Genomic DNA, 23529 nt, shown 5'->3' with positions numbered 1-23529 from the left:
TGTTTTATGAAGATATGAGCATGTAAACACAAGTGATATGTTTGAACTTTGAAGATGTTGAACTTTTACGTTTAAGAGTGTTTTGCGTATCACTTTCTCCTTGGGTCACACTTTTAGCCACAACTTAAAATTTTTAAACTTTTTTTTATAAAAAAAATTACTCTGTCAAAAGCTTGCAGAAAGGTGTGTGTGTGTGTGTGTGTGTGTGTGTGTATATATATATATAAAGAGCAGAGTGGCATTTTGATAATGTGCAAGGTGTCTACTTTCAGAAAATATATAGGTATGGGCAGTTGGATTTTTTATTTTGTCATTTTGGTTTAATTTTACAAAGTGTCCAGGTTACCAGACGTATGTAATGTATTAGACATGTACTAAGTATTATGGAGAGAGAGTAAATGTAAAGAAAGAAAAAAAAAGTGTTTTATTGGGAATGTTTATGTTAAACAAAATGAACACAATTCAAGAATATGTGAGTTACAATGAAAATGCAGTCAAGAAAGGCTCAACGAAAAAAACAGTATATTACATTCCAATACAAATGGTGGAGTAGAGGAATTTCACCTCCCCCATCTCTTGCATTATTATGCACTTGTGGGATTTGGCATTGTGCCAGACTTGAAATATTTGTATTTTCATTGTTAGAGCTATAACTTGTGTTCATAGAGTAAAATATAAATTAATCAGGTCCGGGTCATGCGCTGGGAGCATACTGCAGCACGAGACGGTCAAATTCATTCTCCTGAAAGAAACAGAAGAGAATTGTTAGTGTGCTGAAAGGAGCAAGTCGTACAAAGAGAGACATTATTTCCCATCTGACAGGGATTACTTCGTATAGGGTATACATTCTTCATCCTAAACACACACACTATTACCAAAATCCAATCTAACATACATGGCGCAGTTAGTGACCATTTAGAACGCAGGATAAAAATGGGAATACACACATATCAGACACAAAATATAATAAGATGACAAACACAAAGGGATAACATAACCACTGTATAGTGAGCATATAAATAAAATATCACATCAATAGATACATTTTCACAAAACCACTTTCAGGGTGCTAACACACACAACTGATGCGCAGCAGATCTGCTGCAGATTTGATGCTGTGTTCAGTTATTTACATCAAATCTGCTGCGTATCTGCAGCAGAAAATTCATTGCGATACGGTGTGTGTGTGTGAAGCTACCCTCAGAATTATAAGCCCTATGGCACCAATTTACCCCAAAGAACTACAGCTCTTTGTAGGGTTACAGTTCAGATTGGGGGACTTAACCTATTGACGACCAGTTGGTTGGCCGTGGATGGGGAGAGGTTGGCCATGGATGGGTAGAGGCTGGGCAGAGCTGCAGCACCTGATGGTTGATAGCTCTGCCCAGGCCTGGGAAGGGGGAACAAGCGGTCGTCCATGGATGGGGAGGGGCTGGGCAGAGCTGCAGCAGCTGATGCTTGACACCTCTGACTGAGCGTGTTAGAGTGGACCTGCACAGAAGTTGATTTCTTCATCTGAAAGGTAAGATCGTCGCGGCAAGCCCAGAAATGGTGCAAGAAAGAAAATAGAAGCATATTACCCGAAGAGTTTTCGATCTGCCTAAAGCTATGTTCCCACATATGCGATTAAGCTATACATCTTTGTTTCCATAATTAGAACCTAAAAAGTCTGTTTGTACTGTCAACAGCATTGCCAGATTAAGGGCCCTATTCAACCGGACGATTATCGTTCGCATAATCGTTAACGATTAACAATCTCAAACGACAGCTATTGCGAAAGACCTGAAAACATTCACTCATTTCCATGGAACGATAATCGTTACTTATGATCATATTTGCAATCGTTCTTTCTTCGCTATTGCGTTCGTATCTACTGCGAATGACCGAACGTTATTCAATGCGAACGATTTGCGAACGTTTTGCGAACGAGCAACGATAAAAATAGGTCCAGGTTTTATAAAGCGATCAACGATTTCTCGTTCGGTCGTTAATAGTTAACTGCATTTCAACCGAACGATTATCGTTTATATTCCAATGATTTAACGATAATCTGAACGATAATCGTCCGGTGGAATAGGGCCCTAAAGGGAATCTGTCAGCTGTAATTATTGTCCCAAAATGACACGTGGCACTTTTTATATAGCTGTGCTCCCAGAACATAGAAAAAAAGACTAATTCTCTGGTCCAAATAGTCAAAGAGGCATTTCCAAGCTCCTGATATGCAGCAAGCTGCAAACTTTCCTCCCTCCCCGTCCTTGTGAGTACCAAGCGGGGGGTCAGGTATGGGTGGAGAAAGTAAGGCAGTGTTGGAGCCTGTGAAAGACACTGAGTCCTTGCTCTGGAGAATAAAACCATATTTATATCTTTTGGAAGCACAGACAGATATATGGATACACAAAAAGATACAGTGTGTCTCCATGACCTAACAGCTATATAATAGGGATGTGAATTTTAGCTGACAAGGAAAAACCAGGGAAAATTATTTTCTTGTTTTGTAATGTTTTTTTTGTCTGTTGTTCTCAAACACAGCCTTACCTGTCTGTATGTTGAAGAAATAGTAGTTTAATGGAAACATAAAAAATTGTCAGCAGTTATACACTGCTATTACCTTTGCTTGAAATTCTCTAATAAACGGGTGATTTCGATGTCCGTCCTTCAACTGAGAGAGATAACGATTTGTGACCTTAAGAAATGGAGGATAATAAATTAATTCTTAAAAAAAAAATAAAAGAAATAAAAAATAAAAAAATCGGGCCAGCGTGTAATATTCCCCTACAAATCAGATGGTGTGGCGCTGCACTTTTACCAACAATACACTGTGAATCCATTTGTATTACTCTGTTTCTCACTTTCTACTTCTTGCTGCTTATACAGCACCAGCATATTGTGCAGCACTGTACAGTGATTGTGAACATCCACCTCAGTTTCTGCCTCACTGCCCCAATATTTATAAGAAGAGAGAGACAAAAAAAAAGCATTACTAACAAAGCAAATGCACTGAACACGCAGTGACTACAAGGAAGGCCAGCAATGAATAGGGAAAGAGAGCTACTAGATCAGGAATCAGGTTCTCCTAACCTTCAGCTAGGACACAGCTATAGTAGGAGGCAGGTAGAGATGTCTTGCACTGAAAGCATTTCTAAGCAGTGGCTTGTTTCTGAAAACCACAGGGTGCAGAGAACAAGTGGAGGTCACCACTGTGGGCGTCAGAAGAGAAGCCTTAGAAGGCATTTACATGTCCGCAATTTTGTAGTCCTTACGGACAGGGAAGGCAAGTAATGGATTTGTACCCTCACCCAACATGATGTATTAATATAATGCTGACAGTGGGAAAGCTCTTTAAATCGTTGCGGACGTGCTGTATTACATGGCCCGATCAATATTGGCGCTCGTTTGCTAAGCCTATTACACGGCTCGACACGTCATGCAGCAAGGGCTGCACACACATTAGCAATGTCTGTGCAGCTGTAGCCTTTAGTGTAAAATATTAAAGTTCATTCATACCTGACCACGCTCCCTGGTGCTTCTGCCTGGTCCCCGGTATCTTCCTGGCTTCTGCCCGGTCCCACAGTCGCAGTGGCCAGTGATTCAGTGAGCGGCCTGTGATTTCAGTGGCCAGCTCTGCAGTTTTCACGGCAGTTGCGGGACCAGGCAGAATACAGGAAGATACAGTGGAGCGGGTAGAAGCACCAGGGAGGGTGGTTAGGTATGTATGAACTTTATTATTCTCTTTACACGCTCATCAGCTGATGGCAGACAATGACTATAGGTCAGGACCAAAAGACCTGATCAGCCGATGATCGTTGTCAGCTGATTATTGCTCCATGTAAAAGGGCCCTTAGTGCTGTACAATGTAAGGGGGGTGGGAACATGGGCAGACTGCCACACCAAAAACTAGTTATATGTGTATGCATCTGTGTGTGTATATAAAGGCACACATACATAATTGGCCAACTCTCTAATGACAGTGTTATGGAGGCTTTGCGTTGGGCATGTTAGGAATAAACTGCCAGACCCTTTTGTTTAAGGGAGATAAGCTAATGCCAGGCAGCAGTTTACCTCCCCTTTTCCCATTCACAACACATGAATGTTCTGCCGAGCTAAAACTTCATGTGTATGGAGTGAACAGGAGAGACAGTCGAAATGTTTATTCATCCGACAGCTATATAAAGTTTCTCTTTCACCCCTGATCGCCTACTGAGCTGGCGGAACTACTGGATAGATATCAATAAAAGCATTTAACCCCTTAACGACATCGGGCGTAAACTTACGCCCTCGCGCCCTGGTACTTAGCGCATCAGGGCGTAAATTTACGCCCGATGTTTCCACACAGCGGTCGGGGAAGATGGCCTGCTATAAATCACAGCAGGCCATCATAGCTTCTCGGCACGGGGGGTGGTTAACACCCCCCGTGCTTACGATCGCCGCTATAAGCTGATCAATTCAGATCAGCCAATAGCGGTGATCGGAACCTTTCCGGGTCATCGGTGACCCGATGGCCCGGAAAAAAATGGCGGTCGGTGCTGTCCGAGGACGGCACCGACCGCCATTACTGTAAAAAGTAATGGTGGTCACCTTGCCACCGGCCCGATCGCCGTGAACGGCCGGCCGGCCGTTCACGGCGATCGGGCCAGTGGCACGGCGATCAGAGTCCAGCAAAATAATAAATACCTGCCCTGGACCCCTCAGCTAGGTAGCGGAGGGGTCCAGAGCACGTATTTGTACATTACTCACCTGTCCCGGGCTCCTGATCGGCGTCTTCCGGGTTTGCGGCGTCCTCCGTCATTCCGTTCGGTCTTCGGGTCTTTCCGCCGTTCCCCGTCGTCTTCTTTCGGCTATTTTCGGCTCCAGCCTCGTCATTTTCCGGATTTTGCGCTCTGCCGCCCCCTAGCGGCTGATATGTGTAATACACTTATCAGCAGCTACAGGGATATTCAGAATATAGAAAAAGTTTTTTTTTTTTTTTCCAAATTTTTTTTTTCTTCTATTTTCCGCACCCTATCGCCGCTGAGTGTTGATCAGCATCGCACGAAAGTGCGCTGCTAATCAGCAACTCCTCCTTTTTGGCGTAGGGTGTTTTTTTTCTATATTCTACTGCCACGGTCTGCTGATAAGTGCCGCACATAAGTGCGGCATTTATCAGCAACTCCTCTGTTGGCGTAGGTTTTTTTTTTATACTTACTGTAAAAAAAACACGTAAAAAACACTACATTACACCACACTACATTGAATAAAGTTTGACACTACACCACTACATACCCCATATACTAGTCCCCGTATAAAGATGGCCCCCAGGGTGTTTTCGGTGTCAGAGGGATACGTTATTATTGCCCCCGACACCGAAACAGCCAGTGAGGATGAATGGGGGGATCCTTCTTTCCTCCATTCATCCTCATCATCCAGTGACGTGTCTGGGGGTAGCGTACGCTGCCCCCCAGACACGTCTTTTCCGCCAGTACCGTCCCAATAAGAGATGATGGTATGGCGTGAAATTCTACAAACTGTGTGAGCGTACCTCAGGGTACTCTTACAGATTTAGGGTACGTGCACACTGCGGAATGGCGAAGGATAACCCTTTGTGCATTCCGCAGCTGGCACCCGCCGGCGGACTGATGCGGGCGCATGTCTCCACCCGTGTCATAGACTCCATTCTATGCACGGGCGGAATCCGTCGTCCGTCCAAAGAATGAACACATTGGACGGAGAGCGGAATCTGCCCGTGCATAGAATGGAGTCTATGACACGGACGGAGACGTGCGCCTGCATCACTCCGCCAGCAGGTGCCAACTGTGGAATGCACGAAGGGTTATCTGTCGCGATTCCGCAGTGTGCACGTACCCTTAAGAGTGTATGTAGAAAGGGACACCCAAATCCAGCCCCCAGATGCCCCCACAATGCCCCCCCCCATCCTCGGAACAAGTGGGAAGATCGTCCGGGAACTGATCTTCCCACTGCTGGATAAAGGTCACCACCTGTATGGGGATAACTTTTATACCAGCACCCCCTCTTCCGGTCCCTCGCTGCCCTGTAGCTTGCGGCACGATCCGAACATATCAGAAGTAGTAATAGAGCCCTAATATTTAGCAGCCATGGAGCGGACCCAGCGCTTCTGGATATGAAGGACCCCGTATCGCACCAGGACAACATTTTCCAGGTGACACCCCCCACACTGGAGAAAGGGAGACCCCAGAAGAAGTGCAGAGTGTGGCGTAACAGGGGGATCAGGAAGGTCACCATTTTCCCGTGTGACACCTGTCCTGATCCCCCCGACCTCTGCATACTGGATCGCTTCAAGGCGTACCACACGTCATTGGGGTTCTACATTATCTAAATTCTGTCCCTTATTCCTATTTCAGGGGTCACGTTGATCCAGGGATTATTCTGATCGCCATTATGGAGTCGGGAAGGAATTTTTCCCCTGTGATGAGGCTACTGTCGTCTGCCTCACAAGGGTTTTTTTGCCTTCCTCTGGATCAACACAGGTTGAATTTGATGGACACCTGTCATTTCCAACCTTATAAACCAATAATTGGCCTAATACCCCCAAATAAATTAGAATTGTCCCTTTTCCCCAGCTAAATAGGTATGGCCGCCATTCCCATTAGAGGATGCCATGATGCAATTACAAAGCCTCTGTGCGGCCAGGACAGTAGAAACCCCCCACAAGTGACCCCATTCTGGAAACTACACCCCATAAGAAATCTAACAAGGGGGGCAGCGGGGATATGGCCCCCTGGTGACGGCCACATTTGGGACGTGAAAATGAAAAAAATTGTATTTTTTATTTTCTCGGCACATGTTCTACGTAAGTGCCTGTCACCAGTGGGGTCCATATCCTCACTGCACCCCTTGTTAGATTCCTTATGGGGTGTAGTTTCCAGAATGGGGTCACTTGTCGGGGGTTTCTACTGACCTGGCAGCACAGGAGCTTTGTAATTGCGACATGGCCTCCATCCTCCATTCCAGCCTCTAAATGGCGCTCTGTCCCTTTGGTGGCTTGCCCTGTGCCCATATGGCACATTATGCCCACATGTGGGGTATTTTCGTACTCAGGGGAAATTACCCTACACGTTTTGTGTTAATTTTCTTTTTTAACCCCTTGTGGAAATGGAAAAAATCAAGGCTAGACCAACATTTAGTGTAATTTTTGTAAAATTTTTACTCTAAATCATTAATCTTGTCATGATTTTTTCATTTTCACAAGGGGCTAAAAGATAAAAAAAAAAACCACTAAATGTGTAGAGCAATTTCCCCTGAGTACGGAAATACCCAACATGTGGACATAAAGCGCCATGCGGGTGCAGGGTAAGCCTCCGAAGGGAAGGAGCGCCATTTCGTTTTTGAAGGCTGGATTTGGATGGAATGGATTTTAAGGGGCCATGTTGCATTCAAAAGGCCTCTGTGTTGCCAAGACAGTTGAAACCCCCACAAGTGACCCCATTATGGAAACTACACCCCTCAAGGAATGTAACAAGGGGTGTAGTGAGCATATGGACCCCACTGGTGACGGGCACAAATGTGGAACAATGTGGCGTGAAAATGAAATATTACATTTTCTACACTATAATGTTGGTTTAGCCTTGAATTTATCATTTTCACAAGGGGTTAAAAGAGAAAAAAAACACACAATATGTGTAGAGCAATTTCCCCCGAGTCCGTAAATACCTAACATGTGGACGTAAAGCGCCATGTGGGCGCAGGGCAAGCCTCCGAAGGGAAGGAGCGCCATTTGTATTTTGGAGGTTGGATTTGGCTAGAATGGATGATGAACGCCATGTCGCATTTACAGAGCCCTCGTGCTGCCAAAACACTGGAAACCCCCCACAAGTGACCCCATTATGGAAACTGCACCCTTCAAGGAATCTAACAAGGGGTGCAGTGAGGATATGGACCCCTTGATAACGGGCACATTTGTGCCATGAAAGTGAAAAAATGAAATTTTTTACTTTTACGTCACATTGTTCCACATTTGTGCCCGTCACCAGTGGGGTCCATATGCTCACTGTGCCCCTTGTTAGATTCCTTGAGGGGTGTAGTTTCCAGAATGGGGTCACTTGTGGGGGGTTTCCAGTGTCTTGCCAGCACGAGGGCTCTGTAAATGCGACATGGCCCTTGAAATCCTTTCCAGTGAAATTCAGCTTCCAAAAGCCAATTGGCGCTCCTTCCCTTTGGAGGCTCGTCCTGCGCCCGCTTGGCACTTTATCGCCACATGTGGGGTATTTCTGTACTCGGGAGAAACTGCGCTACACATTTTGTGTCTTTTTTTTCCTCTTATCCCTTTAAGAAAATGAAAAATTGAAGGCTAGAACAACGTTTTAGTGTAAAAAATAAATTTTTCTTTTTTCACGCCATATTGTTCGGAAAATCTGTGAAGCACCTGTGGGGTCCAAATGCTCACCGCACCCCTTGTTACATTCCTTGAGGGGTGTAGTTTTCTAAATGGTGTCCCTTTAGGGGTGTTTTTTAGGTTTTGGCACCCCAGAGCCTCTGCCAACCTGAAGTGGTACAGTCAGAAATGACCAAATATAACGGAGGCGTTGAAATTCACTAGGCGCTCCTTTGTATCTGAGGCTTGTGGTTGCGTCAAATAGCGCAATAGGGTCACATATGGGGTATTTCTATAAACTGCAGAAACGGGGCAATAATTATTGGGGTGCATTTCTCTGGTAATAGGTTTATAATTATGAAAAATATTGGATTACAATAACATCTCTGCACAGAAAATTAAAATTTTCAAATTTCTTACACACTTAGCTTTTATTTCTGTGACTCCCCTAAAGGGTTAAAACACTTTCTGGATATGCTTTTGCAGAGTGTGGGGGGTGCAGTTTCTGAAATGGGGTGCTTTGTGGGGCTTTCTAACATACAGGCCCCTCAAATACACTTTAAACCTGAACAGGTCCCTAAAAATATCTGATTTTGAAATTTTACTGAAAATTTGGAAATTTGCTGCTAATGTTTTAAGCTTCCTATTGTCTAAAAAAAATTAAAGATCGTTTAATAAATGCCGCCAACATAAAGTAGACATGTTGCTAATGCTATTTAATATATAATTTATGTGGTATAACCACTTTCTGTATACGCAAAGAAGTTTCAAAGTTGGAAAAATGCAGTTTTTCACATTTTTTCACATTATTTGGGTTTTTTTCATAAAGATTTGTTATGATTATCGACTCCAATTTGCCAGAAATGTAAAGTACAATATGTCACGAGAAAACAATCTCAGAATCAGCCGGATAGGTAAAAGCATCCCGAAGTTATTAATGAATAAAGTGACACTGGTCATATTCATAAAATTTGTCTCTGTCATTAAGGCCATTTCAGACTCTGTCCTTAAGGGGTTAAGACAAACCTTTGTTGCTGATGTCTGTGTTTTTATTTTTAATGCAGATTTCTCTGCAGTAAACATGCCTGTCTATATGTGGTCTAAGGCTGCAAAGAATAACAGAGCATGTAGTAATAAACCCATAAAGCAATTCCTCTTTTACCTCCGGTGGTTTTCCAATGTGTTGAGTTAATACAATGAAATTAATCAGCGTTTCTGGGTGGCTGCTGTCCTGTAAGCCAAGAAGACATAATATCATAGGACTTCAACCCTCTTAAATCGAGAAAAGGCATACACTGATATATACACACACATATACACACACACACACACACACACACACACACACTAATACTGACATTTATACTACCTAATATATATTATTTTACCATGTAAATGAGAAGCAAATTCTTCCCCACAAGTAACATTTATATACAGCCTTTCTTACAATTAAACGTATCCACATAGGCTGACTTATGACTGCAATAAATACATGTATATTCATAGATATATTTATATATCTACTTAAAAGCAACCTGTATTGTTTTGCACATTTACAAAAAAATAGGACAGCCATTTTCTATCAAAGAATTTTTTTTTTTTACACCACAATCCTTTGAGCCGAAAGAAATATAGGATAATGCTGAGTTAGGCTCTGGTACTAGAAGGTTTTATCACTTTTTAGTAGCTGTCCAGCCAGAATAAGCAACCAAACTACATCATTGTGTTTGGCCATAAACACTTGTACACCTACAAAAGGTGACAATGGAAAATCGTCAAAACAGATTTTAAAGACCTCTACCTTGTCTAAAGCCTCTTGTAGGACTCCTTCAGCATCCTCCCACTTGCCCTGTCCCATGTAACAAGCAGCCTGTCCATTTAACAGGAGGACAGTGGAAGAGTATTTGTCAGACATCTCTTGGAAGATGTAGAAGGCATCCTGCAGTTTATCCCCACCCTGTTAAAAAAGATTCGAGCAGAAGAAAACTGAGAACAGAGATACAGCAGCAACAGATACAACACACAGTATAAAACGGAACCTTGGTCTATAAAACATTCATGAGTTATCACAGCATCTTGGTATACATGAACAGTGTCCCCAGTCATGTGAGATGCATAGAAGTAAAGGGTATCTGCCTCAAGGGGGGAGAAAGGGCTATTTTTGTAAGAGTCTGCTTACATCTTAAACTTCACATCACACACTGAAGAAAGGTCAATGATTCTGTTTCAAATAGTTTTCTACGATTAAAAAAATTATTCAAGCCAAGTGCAACAGGTATATTCTCCCTTTACTTTTACATTGCATGCTGACAGATCATATTTTCTAATGGTTTCCTAATGAAACAGCTGATTCTGCTAAGGGAAGCAACAGGCAGGCATTTCCCATGCATCAGGATGAAGTATTGCAGGTTGTCCAATCAGATGATTAACCAGCTGTGCAATACATGGCTTATGGTCCTTTTACAAGGAACGATTTATCGTTCGTTTTTGCATGATAACGATCAAATTCGAACGATAATCGTACGTGTAAACACAGCGAACGATCAAACGATGAGCGAGAAATCGTTCATTTTGATCTTTCAACATGTTCTCAAATTATCGTTGGTCGTTCGCAAAAAATTTGCAGATCGTTCCGTGTAAACATTCTTTTAGGCCCTCCAGAATACAGAACAGTTCTTCATTTTGGCTTATATAGGGAGGTCCCAAACAGGTATATGACATCCATATACTCTATTATGGCATATAGACAGGGGTGTTCAACAACCCATTTAAAAAGAAGCATTTTGTATCTACATACAGTCTAAGGCACATACTCACCAAGGCAATGTTAACCCAAGCTGTTGCCAGCTGTGTAAGTGTTGCATCCTCATCTGTATCCACCATCTTCTTCAATTCTTTGCTAAATGAAAATTAGAAATAATTTCTCGTAATATTTAAAAAAAAGATTACTGTTCCCCTAATGTGTACAGGTGTGGTCATTTGGGTTTCAAGTACTTTCTATACATTATCAGTTACTTCAGAGTAGGTATCTGTAATCCTCCTAAGGGTCTGGTTACACCACATAAGTCGGCACCCTGTCTGAAGGGACTCAAAAGTGTGGCCCTGCAGGAAATGGCCTGTATGTGGTCACTAATGGACTATGTTTAGGTCAGTAAAGTAAATGGGGGCACAGCCAGTACGGTATGCATATACCACACTCTCTTTTTGACAGGATGCCAGAGTATACCTTAAACGTAAGAGGAAAATATAATGTGAACAGTCACTAATTCCATAGATATTGTGCGAATGCTCTGCTGCCATATTACTTGTCCACACTATACAGTCCTTCCCTGTATATCCCTTGTTCAGAGGTAAACACGAGGACTTCTTAGCATGTGCCGACTGACAGAAAGCTGTGACCTATACTACTGTACAGGCATACATAAAAGATTTGACTAGACTTCCTGGAGTTTTTAGGTAAAGGCATTTGGAAATGATTTAGCAAGACATGATGCTACTGAATTGTACTACAGCTGCTGATAAGGCTTTGTGTTCTTTTTTTTTTGTTTCTATGGTAAGGAATATTACAGCACATGAAAGCCGTATGTGTCTAATATAGGTTTGCAAAATTTTGTGTGTGTAGCTTATGGCATCAGTGATCTAAGCACACAGGAAAACAAAATGGCGGAGTCTAAGGTGATATTCACAGCACATGATAGCAAAGCAGAGATACAATTCTTCTTTCTGCAAGGAAAGTCTCCGAAGGATATTCATGGTGATATGTGGCAGACATTGGGGGATCAATGCCCTTTGTATTCTACAGTTAAGAGCTGGGTTGCCAAATTTAAAAACGGGCCGCTTCAGCACCAAAGATGATGAACATCCTGGACGACCGAGAGTGGTTGTTGTTCCGGAGATCCATCGATGCTGTGCACATCCTCATACTGGAGAATTGGCAAATTTCAGCTAAATGAATAGCAGATAGCATCATGGGGATTTCTCATTAACGTGTTTGTGTCATTATCCATGAACACTTGGACATGAAGAAGCTAAAGTGGGTCCCCAAATGTCTGACAACATTTGAATGTAAAGCTTCATCTTCCTATCTCATTTCTTTCTGGGTAAAGGCAAAGACTTATCAGCAGCCCCTCATATAGAATATACAAATGTATATTACAATTATTACTATGCAATTTGATACAACTATATAGGGGAATATAAAATTAACAAAAGTGTGCTTACCGAGCTAGATCAAGTCTGTCTATTTTCAGAAGGATCTGGATAATTGTTGCCATGCTGTAATAGGTAGGATAATATTTAGTTAATTATTTTTGATCACTCCTAATACCATTTATACACAGGTGATGATCCCATTCATTATAGATGTACCCAAGATGAAATGGCTACTTGATAGAAAACCATGAGGCACTATATCTATTTATAACTCATACATGGTATTTTTCACCAGTTCTCCAATCAGCAGATTTCATCTCTAATTTTCAGTTATTCCTGGGCTAGTGGGTGGGCCCGAGCCACAAGATGGTACACAAACACTTCCTCATAAAGAAGAGGGGGTCCTATATAACATTGCCATTTACACTCATTAGGACAGCTGTAATGTTACCGGTTTTTCAATGAATCAAAGTCCCACAGGAAGTTCTGTAGTTCAGGAAGAAGGAAACACATCACGTCTCAGTGCTGTTCCACAGGTGCCATATTGAGACGTGATGTAGTTCCTCTCTGTCACAGGGAAACACGCTCCTCTGCCCGCCCTACTTCTCCTCCTCTGCCCGCCCCACTCGTCCTCTGCCAGTCCCACTCGTCCTCTGCCAGTCCCACTCGTCCTCTGCCAGTCCCACTCGTCCTCTGCCAGTCCCACTCGTCCTCTGCCCGCCCAGTTTTACAATACATACTATATTATCTGTCGGGCTCCCTCCTCTGTAAGATCTCAGTTTCCTCTGCTTCTCAGTCATCCTGGAGATCGGCAGCCGCTTGCAGCATCAGATCTCACAGATCTAATAGGAGGCATTTGGCACCCTTTCAATGCCAGATCCCTGCTAGGAGATCACTGGTGTCTGATGCTACAGGATTCTCCTCCAGAATGACTGAGAAGCAGAGGAGACCTCGGACACCAGATTCAGCTATAACACATAGTCCATATATCTATTATATAATATCTATCTATTTTCTATCCATCAATTTCTTATCTATGTATCTATCTATCTATCTATCTATCTACAGCTTGCATAAGCACAACCACCATCATCAAGTATCAGCATGGCATGATGGTGGGGGTTGTATGTGTGCAAGCTGGAGTTGCAGCTTTCAGAACTACTACCACCATCATTGTCTCTTGGACAAGATGCTGGTAGTAATTTTGCAACCTGTGCAACTGTGGTTTGCAGAGCTACTGTACAACCACCCGCACCATGCCATGCTGATACTTATGATAATGGTGGTTCTGTTTATGCAAACTGGATTTCAACAGCTTGCATAAGCCCAATCACCATCATTAAGTGTCAGCATGGCATGATGGTGGAGGTTGTATGTGTGTAAGCTGGAGTTGCAGAGCTTTCAGAACTACTACCACCATCATTGTCTCTTGGACAAGATGCTGGTAGTAATTTTTCAAGCTGTGCAACTCCAGGTTGCACAACCACAACCCTCAGCATCATGCCATATTAAAAGTAGACAATGGTGGCTGCAGTTTTTATTCACTGGACACCAAAATAAGGAACCTGGGTTGTCAGTATTTAACATTACTGTTTGTGTAGGGGACTAAGCTGTGCAGTGGGAGGGGAATAGATGGAGGGAGGCCGGGAATAGAGGAGCTAGGGATGGAGGGCGGGGTTGTGGCCATGTTTGTGGGTGGGAGGAGGAGGTAGGAGGTTTACAGAGGCAGGCCAGGGAAACAAGGCATTGTGGGGGCTGTAGGAATATGCAGCACACAGGCACTGGTCCAAACAGGAAGCTGGAGATGTAATCAGCAGCAACAGAGAACAGTGCAGGGGGCAGCTAGAGCAGCCAGAGTGGGAAGAAATGTGACAGAGGAAGCCAGTAACCATCCCCCAGTGTGTGAGGAGTTTAGATTTTACAGGGGGTGCCTGGAGTACTCCTTTAAGGCACCTATGTAGTGTTACGGAGGGGTGGTGCAAAGTTAAGGCACAGATACTCTAAGCCATGGCCGTGTGGCACAGGGCTGCAAGTTTAAAAGTTGTTTTTTAGGACAATAACTGCATCACCTACCGAACGGACCCCAGGACAGATCTTAGATTAAAAGCAGCTATCCGAAGGTACAAGTGGTTTGGGGGGGGAACAGATTGTGGGTACAGAGTCGCTTTAAGACCTATTCCAAAAACCCTGCAAAACCAACCTAGGCCTCATTTTCAGGTTAGGGCTTATCTTTGGAGAAATAGGGTATATTTTTTTGTTGGTGAGGCCCCAGCGTCTATATGGAATGCCTGGTGAGGCATGTATAAAAAATTCTAAAGCCCTGCTCTATTGCACACTCTAATAAGCTATAAGGACATTATAGAGCAGTGCTGAGCAATACTATTGATTTATGCAAAGCCTTTTAAAACAGTAACCATTTAATAAAACTTCATGACAGCTTTCTCCTTGCCGTTAGCTTTTCATCTGCAGTGTACATTTCTTTAAAACAACACTTTACTCTGCATATCCACTTTATTCTGGCAATAAAAATATTACAAAGAAAACTGAACTCACAGAATACACGTGAAATAAAGTCAGCAGCTGATCTGCGCATCATAGCTGCTTTGACTGCCAGATGTCACTGTTGTAACAAGCGTACAATAACTCCTGTATAATCAATTGATTTTGATAAATCTCACTGTGTACCCTAAAGCACCCCAAGACTGCTTGATGAATCTCTCCAATAAATAGAAACACACACACACACACTTTGGTCTACATTTACTACACCACGGGCATAGAATACGACGCAACACTGGATGTCAAAATTCTGGTGCAATTTAGGCCAAATAATTGTTGGGGTAAACTGAGACTCGGTGGTCTAAGGGTCCTTTAACACCGACTGATACAGTGCAGCAAACTAGCAACAATGAGAAAGATCTGCGCCTTTTTGAAGAGTTTTTACAAGGCTTAATCAATTGTGCTTCAGGGGGCTGAATCATTTGTATGGCCTATTAACTAACATAGATGACTGCACATTTCCTTTAACTTGGCAAAACATGCGGCCAACTGAAATGTCCACACAAAAGATGCTAGGAGATGACGAACGCGCTCCTACCTGCTGATAATTGGCTTGTGTAAAAAGACTCTAAGAATGTAACAGGTTAATAAGACTGCTTAATGTGTTTGATGTGTTTATACAGGTTTAGTAAACATGGGCCTCGATATATTCCTCCAGTGTTCGTTCTATCTATAGTGTAATAAATAATAATAAAAGCACTTTAATCCCACAGACGTGTGACAGGCAGAGACGGGGAGGTAGTCATCTGGGCGGCTCCCCGCCCGTGCCTAGTCACTGCTCTCTGCCAGTGAGCGCGATCCGAGTGGATGAATGACAGGCAGAGAGGTCCGCTACTGGCAGTGCAGTGACTAAACAAGGACGGGGAGCCGCTCAGATGATTACCTCCCTGTCTCTTCCTTTCACGCACCTGGGGGATTAAACTGCTTTTTTCCTTTAAACAGCCTCTGCTGCAGCCTCGGCTGGTAGCTGCCTCGGCTGCTGCAGGAGCTGTATACAGCGGTTCAGGGAACCATTTCAGCCCGATTGGGCTGATTGCTTCCCTTTAAGGGTTTCAACAGACACAAATTTCATTTGGTGTTTCCTTTATAGGCTAACAAAATACCACAAAAACTGCCCATATTTATTTCTATGTTCAAGTTTTTCCCCATAAAAACACACCTATCTATTAAAAAATTATTTTTTAAGGGACGGCAAGAGCAGTGATGGTCTTCCACCCAAGGGGAAAAAAGTCTGAGGCCAACCCATTGGCTGCTGGGCAACAATTGTGGCTCCAAATTCTTGACTGCAAAGGCATATATTCATTATTCTGTGTTCATCAAGTAGAACCAGAGAATCTCACTCAACGAGGGGACTGGCCTTTCAGGCAGATGGTGTTATATGGGTAAAAAGGGGCAAGGCCTAAAAAAAGCAATGTCATGGGACAAGAAGAAAAAAAAAATGACCCCACCTTTTCACATTACCTTTGTCTGAGGTAAGCCAATTAACAGTTCATGCAAACTTCAACTAAATATTTGAAGGATGTGCCAGATTTATCAGTTATCCTAAGCCACTGTGATACATTAGGTGCATATGAAATCTGTACAAATTTCCATTAAGAATTACACAGTTTTAGTACATTCCCCCAGTGTGTGTAACCTGTGGTGAAGAGTATTTGCCACTAGTAGACTTGTAAATATTCTTGACAGAAGCAAAATGATGGGCAACAGCATGCGAATAACGGCTGTTATTTGTCCTTAAATAATTGGTGTTCGATAAAAATGGCCATAATTTTGACAGTATGTGACCATGGCCATCAAGTGAAAACAGGAAATATTACTTTAAAGAAGCGTACATTGCACAGAATAAGCTATTTGGTTGATAGCCTCATCATTATTTTACTAGAATCTTCAAATATGGTATTTAGTCATGTAATCTATGATACCAGAAAAAGACATGCCATGTAATGGGGTAAACGGTCAGCCACTTACCATTCTAGGCTATCTCCTTGGTGAAGAGTACGCAGGGCGGCATCTGTATTTCCATCATGGAAGTAAATTGCAGCTGCCATTAGCAGGAAAGTTGTGTTGGTGACATCAACACTTTTAGCCATTTTTTTATCGAGCTCAGAGACAATGGCATCTCTAAAAAAAAAATCAGCACAATATAAAAAAAACAGGAAATATTTGAAAAAAAAGTAAGATTTATCAAACTGGTATAAAGGAGAACTGGCTCAGTTTCCCCTAGCAACCAACCAGATTCCACTTTTCATTCCTCACAGATTCTTTAGAAAATGAAAGGTGGAATCTGATTGGTTGCTAGGGGCAACTGAGCCAATTTTACTTTCCACCAGTTCGTTAAAAGAGAAGTCCGGCAAAAATGTTTATTAAAGTATTGTATTGCCTCCCAAAAGTTATACAAATCACCAATATACACTTATTTCGGGAAATGAACATAAAGTGCTTTTTTCCCTGCACTTACTACTGCATCAAGGCTTCACTTCCTGGATAACATGGTGATCTCACTTCCTGGATAAAATGGTGATGTCACGACCCGACTCTCAGAGCTGTGCGGGCTGTGGCTGCTGGAGAGGATGATGGCAGGGGGACACTGAGGGACACAGGGCACTGGAGAGACACTGAGCATCCTTCTGCCATCATCCTCTCCAGCAGCCACAGCTGCACAGCTCTGGGAGTCGGGTCGTGGCATCACCATTTTATACAGGAAGTAAAGCCTTGATGCAGTAATAAGTGCAGGGAAAAAGCACTTTATAAGCATTTCCCGTAATAAGTGTATATTGGCTATTTGTATAACTTTTGGGGGCAATACAATACTTTAACAAAAATTTTAGCTGGACAATGTACAATTCACCATTCAAAAACATGTCTGAATCTGTAAAGACATAGAAAGTATACAGTCAAGAAGCCAATAAAAAAAGGAATGTTGTCTTAGACAGTTATTCCCACCACAAGGACCTTTGTTAATCTGTGACTGAGGGACACTGCTGTGGGCACTGGCTGAGCGGGCTGGTCCCTGTCCCACAAAAAAAAAAGTGCTGCATAGAAGGGTCCAACATATCAGAGAGGCAACGGGTAGAGGAGCAAGGAAGTAAGTATAGTCTTTATTTCTATTTAACAGCATCCTGAGCACTGTAAGATAGATAAATAAATGATGGAATACCCATCTAAGAAATCAAAATAGATACTACCAATAATGATTTTCAGGAGGTCATCCACGTACCTGCGACTTTCACTGGATAGATACTCTGCAAACATCCGAACAGCCTGCAGCTCGGCACTGGAGTTAGGCCGAATATCATCCAAAACCACTCCGTACTTCCTCTGTTAAGAGAAATATTATTTAGGATACAATAATAGGCACGTGACTACAGAGAGAGAACAAAGCAGATCATATTACCTGGGCTATATATGACCGGTAAAGGAAAACATCCCTTTCCACCTCTTTCTCTGGACTTGAAGTCTATAAAAGATTAAAAAAAGGTAACTAATATTTGCAACGATAACTACAACGTCCGGTTACACCGTTTATCTTATAAGCTGCGCATTTTGCTTATGGCCAGAGATATAAAGGATTGTTCAGACGACAGGTTACCACACTTAATTGCTTGGGCCAAATCCCCAAGTGATATCTAATATAAAGTATTTAGCCACTATTCCAGTCAGTATTTTCAGACATAATCAGGAGGAAAATAAGTAAAAATAAGTAAATGATAACTTTGCTCTGTGTTGGCTGCACTCCTGGTTTTGGCTAAAAATCCTGACCAAATATTGTGTGGGAACATAGCCTGAGAATACAAGGGAGGTAAGTGGTTCCCATTCCATCCAGCACTGCTTATATGAGATAGACCAAGGGATCAGAGCAGGAAACATGATATACATGACCCCGGTTCTCTCGTCACTGTAGCCAGAGCTGCCAACCTCACTGCTATGTTAGTGCAGGTGAGTATGTCAGGTCTGGATATACACATATTTCCGGTTATTTACATAGCAGCGGCAATGTACAGAGCTGTGACCCTCACAGTCCTATACCCCTATCCCAGGCACAGGTATATAGGATTTCCACCTATGGTGTTAGCCAGCTCTCACTGACTCATGAGAATGATCTCCTGAAATCCTCTGCACAGCTGTGAGCACTGTTATAGATAACTCTCTGATTCTGCCTTATTATACTGATAACCTTTGGGTATAACGTGATACCACTCACCTTCTTAAAGGAATAAACAGTAACAAGCCCCACTATAACCAGTCATGACCTGTATAGCAGCACCTCACCTTTACTTTCTGTGCCTCATTGATGCTCTGCTGGTAGCTGCCAATATAAAACCAATTCTTAACATCGAACAGCTCGTCTACGTCTCCCTGAGCGGCCATCTCTACACCAGACACGTCACCCGGCCTGCTCTGCCCTACTTCCGCTTGGGCACGGATCGCTCTCTGCGCATGCGTACTCGATGTCGATGTGCTTCTCTACCGGAAGTGCTGTCAGTACTCACGTGTGTTTGGTAAAGATGGACGGCTTCGTGAGGTTAGGGCTTTCATCCTGGCTCATCGAGCAATGTAAGCAGCTGGGTATCCGCAAACCGAGCCCGGTCCAGGAGAACTGCATCCCGCCCATCCTGGAGGGTACGTGCCTGACAGTCTGTCTATATAATAGAACCTGCTGTGGCTCTACAGCTGTTGCAGAACTACAACTCCCAGCATGCCCGACTTGGTTGTTTTTGACAGCTGCTTTACTTTTCCTTTGTGTTAGATGTAATGGGAGGGATCAATGCCTGGCACATGTCCTAGCCCACTTACATACATGTGTGACCTGTGACTTATAAGCCATCTGTCTCTCACTGCAGTCACGCTATCAGCACTTCACAAAAATGTAGTCACGCTATCAGCACTAGAAATTACAGTGCTCTTATATACCATGTATTACGGTAATAGCCAGGACTAGTTAGTTCCAGGCTTCAGAATGTGCCAGGAAGATCAGAGGGGAACATCTACATGTAAGACTAAAGAATGGCAACTCTTAACCCCTTCAGATCCATTCACCCACTGTTAACCCCTTCACATCCACTACAATCTAATTCATATACTGTTAACCCCTTCAGCTCCGGGAATATTTTATTTTTTTCTAACTATACGTAAAACAATCCTAAAATTTTAAAGTGCTGCGGAATCTCTTGGTGCTATATAAATAAAAAATTATTATTATTATTATTATTTTAATTAACACCTATAAGAAAATAAATGTATTTTGCTTCATTCCTGCCCGTATAACCGCTTTAGGGTAACTTTACATTACCGGATTCGCAGCGGATTTCACGCTGCCAGTTTGCAGTGAGATTTGCTGTGAATCCTTGTACTGAGAAGGTGAATCGGGTTCCGCTTCTTGTGATGCATTAAATTTCGCCACATAATATTTAACACCTGAAAACCCGGCTCATTGTAATTTATTTCTCTCATTTGTCTTATAGAAGAATCATTGTTACTGTAGGAATTTGGAGTAATGTGATAGGAAAGTGTCTATTTGGGGCTATATGTTGCATTTTTTGAAGTCCAATAAAATAAAAAAATCTAATTGTTATCCAATCACACTACCATATCCTAGAAGAGGGGTTACTGTTCTACAGATTCTGTGATTTTCAGACATTTTTACTGTAGGGATTTGGAGTAATGTGATGGGAAAGTGTCTATTTGGGGCTATATGTCGCACTATTTATATCCCAATAAAATCACGAAATCAAATTGTTATCCAATCACACTACCATATCCTAGAAGAGCGCTTATTCCCGTACAGATTCTATGATTTTCAGAAATTTTTACTGTAGAGATTTGGAGTAATGTGATGGGGAAATGTCTATTTGGGGCTATATGTCGCACACTTTGAAGTCCAATAAAATCACGAAATCAAATTGTTATCCAATCACACTACCACATCCCTGAATAGCGCTTACTCTCGTACAGATTCTGTGATTTTCAGACATTTTTACTGTAGGAATTTGGAGTAATGTCATGGGAAAATGTCTATTTGGGGCTATATGTCGCATTTTTAAAGTCCAATAAAATCACAAAATCAAATTGTTATCCAATCTCGTTACCATATCCTAGAAGAGCGCTTACTCTCGTACAGATTCTGTGATTTTCAGACATTTTTACTGTAGGGATTTGGAGTAATGTGATGGGAAAGTGTCTATTTGGGGCTATATGTCGCATTTTTAAAGTCCAATAAAATCACAAAATCAAATTGTTATCCAATCTCGTTACCATATCCTAGAAGAGCGCTTACTCTTGTACAGATTCTGTGATTTTCAGACATTTTTACTGTAGGAATTTGGAGTAATGTGATGGGAAAGTGTCTATATGGGGCTATATGTCGCATTATTTATATCCCAATAAAATCACGAAATCAAATTGTTATCCAATCACACTACCATATCCTAGAAGAACGCTTACTCTCGTACAGATTCTGTGATTTTCAGACATTTTTACTGTAGGAATTTGGAATAATGTGATGGGAAAGTGTCTATTTGGGGCTATATGTCGCACACTTTGAAGTCCAATAAAATCACAAAATCAAATTCTTATCCAATCTCGTTACCATATCCTAGAAGAGCGCTTACTCTTGTACAGGTTCTGTGATTTTCAGACATTTTTACTGTAGGAATTTGGAGTAATGTGATGAGAAAGTGTCTATATGGGGCTATATGTCGCACTATTGGAAGTCCAATAAAATCACGAAATCAAATTGTTATCCAATCTCGTTACTATATCCTTGAAGAGGGTTTACTGTTCTACAGATTCTGTGATTTTCAGACATTTTTACTGTAGGAATTTGGAGTAATGTGATGGTAAAGTGTCTATTTGGGGCTATATGTCGCACACTTTGAAGTCCAATAAAATCACGAAATCAAATTATCTAATTTCGTTACCATATCCTAGAAGAGCGCTTACTCTCGTACAGATTCTGTGATTTTCAGACATTTTTACTGTAGGAATTTGGAGTAATGTGATGGGAAAGTGTCTATATGGGGCTATATGTCTCACACTTTGAAGTCCAATAAAATCACGAAATCAAATTGTTATCCAATCTCGTTACCATATCCTAGAAGAGCGCTTACTCTCGTACAGGTTCTGTGATTTTCAGACATTTTTACTGTAGGGATTTGGAGTAATGTGATGGTAAAGTGTCTATTTGGGGCTATATGTCGCACTATTTAAAGTCCAATAAAATCACGAAATCAAATTGTTATCCAATCTCTTTACCATATCCTAGAAGAGCGCTTACTCTCGTACAGGGTCTGTGATTTTCAGACATTTTTACTGTAGGGATTTGGAGTAATGTGATGGTAAAGTGTCTATTTGGGGCTATATGTCGCACATTTTGAAGTCCAATAAAATCACGAAATCAAATTGTTATCCAATCACTTTACCATATCCTAGAAGAGCGCTTACTCTCGTACAGGTTCTGTGATTTTCAGACATTTTTACTGTACGGATTCGGAGTAATGTGATGGTAAAGTGTTTATTTGGGCCTATATGTCGCACATTTTGATGTCCAATAAAATCACGAAATCAAATTGTTATCCAATCACACTACCATATCCTAGAAGAGCGCTTACTCTCGTACAGGTTCTGTGATTTTCAGACATTTTTACTGTAGGGATTTGGAGTAATGTGATGGTAAAGTGTCTATTTGGGCCTATATGTCGCACATTTTGATGTCCAATAAAATCACGAAATCAAATTGTTATCCAATCACACTACCATATCCTAGAAGAGCGCTTACTCTCGTACAGTTTCTGTGATTTTCAGACATTTTTACTGTAGGGATTTGGAGTAATGTGATGGTAAAGTGTCTATTTGGGGCTATACACCTCATAATTTGAAGTCCAATAAAATTACGAAATCAAATAGTTCTCCATATTGTTCTTGTTGTTGGACGCTCTCGGTAGACGACTTCCAATCCCAGGAGGGACCAGTTTCATGGCTGATGGAGGATAACCATTAAGAGACTTTTTTCAGGACTGTTCTTCTATTCTAGTTTAATAAGTCTATGTTCCTTTTAGGTTTAGGTTTGGGACTCGCAGGAGAATGAGGACCCTTGATGTGGCTTGCGAGCTTACGATATTTCTTGCCTATTTTTTTCTTCTAGTTTTCACGGTAAAAGATATCTACTAATACCTCATTGAAGATTGGACATCGAGCCATCAAGGAGCCCCACTAGACTAAAGCTGCTTTCACATGCTGCAGATTTTCTGCAGCAGATTGTCTGTTGCCAAACCAAAGTCAACCTGAAGTTTCAAATCTGCTGTAGAAAATCTGCATCAAATCCGCAGTGTGTGAAAGCACCCTTACTATTCTGCATGTCTTCCCCAGGGCATTATAGGGCCATGCAGCTGCCACTGACTGACAACTACTTACCGCCCTAGCGGTCTTGTCTCTGCCACCTAATAAAGAGTGCTGAGGGGCCTGTGTGAGCTGCTGGCGCCCGCTGATGCCCCTCC

At 42.1% G+C, this 23529-nt stretch overlaps 2 protein-coding genes across 2 annotated transcripts in view; one reads left to right on the top strand and one right to left on the bottom strand.

Annotated features, from left to right (window-relative positions):
- Nucleotides 1-401: 401 nt before the first annotated feature.
- Nucleotides 402-19465, bottom strand: COPE (COPI coat complex subunit epsilon). Its single transcript, XM_069962266.1, has 10 exons — nucleotides 19307-19465; nucleotides 18432-18494; nucleotides 18255-18355; nucleotides 17006-17158; nucleotides 12548-12601; nucleotides 11144-11225; nucleotides 10128-10283; nucleotides 9489-9557; nucleotides 2609-2683; nucleotides 402-742 (listed from the first exon to the last, which is right to left on the bottom strand). The coding sequence occupies exons 1-10, from the start codon at nucleotides 19403-19405 to the stop codon at nucleotides 695-697; spliced, it is 900 nt and encodes a 299-aa protein (XP_069818367.1). The 5' UTR covers nucleotides 19406-19465; the 3' UTR covers nucleotides 402-694.
- Nucleotides 19466-19528: 63 nt separating this feature from the next.
- The window catches only part of DDX49 (DEAD-box helicase 49), a 29844-nt gene continuing 25843 nt past the window's right edge, over nucleotides 19529-23529 (top strand). The window contains exon 1 of the mRNA XM_069962265.1: nucleotides 19529-19657. Within this exon, the coding sequence (XP_069818366.1) occupies nucleotides 19543-19657 (115 nt within the window). The 5' untranslated portion in view covers nucleotides 19529-19542. The remainder of the gene's footprint in view (nucleotides 19658-23529) is intronic.

Source organism: Dendropsophus ebraccatus, chromosome 3, assembly GCF_027789765.1.
Source record: "Dendropsophus ebraccatus isolate aDenEbr1 chromosome 3, aDenEbr1.pat, whole genome shotgun sequence".
In the NCBI taxonomy this organism is placed as follows: Eukaryota; Metazoa; Chordata; class Amphibia; order Anura; family Hylidae; genus Dendropsophus; species Dendropsophus ebraccatus.
Note: the sequence above shows the minus strand (reverse complement) of the source record. Positions and strands in the feature narration are given on the sequence as shown.

What these genes read in the sequence shown, in the direction of transcription:
- COPE (XM_069962266.1), bottom strand. Translation starts at nt 19,405, where the DNA reads ATGGCCGCTCAGGGAGACGTAGACGAGCTGTTCGATGTTAAGAATTGG. An exon ending in ACCGGTCATATATAGCCCAG is followed by an intron (nt 18,356 to 18,431) that starts GTAATATGATCT and finishes TTCTCTTAACAG; the next exon opens with AGGAAGTACGGAGTGGTTTT. An exon ending in CTTGGGTTAACATTGCCTTG is followed by an intron (nt 10,284 to 11,143) that starts GTGAGTATGTGC and finishes CTTTTTTAACAG; the next exon opens with GGTGGGGATAAACTGCAGGA.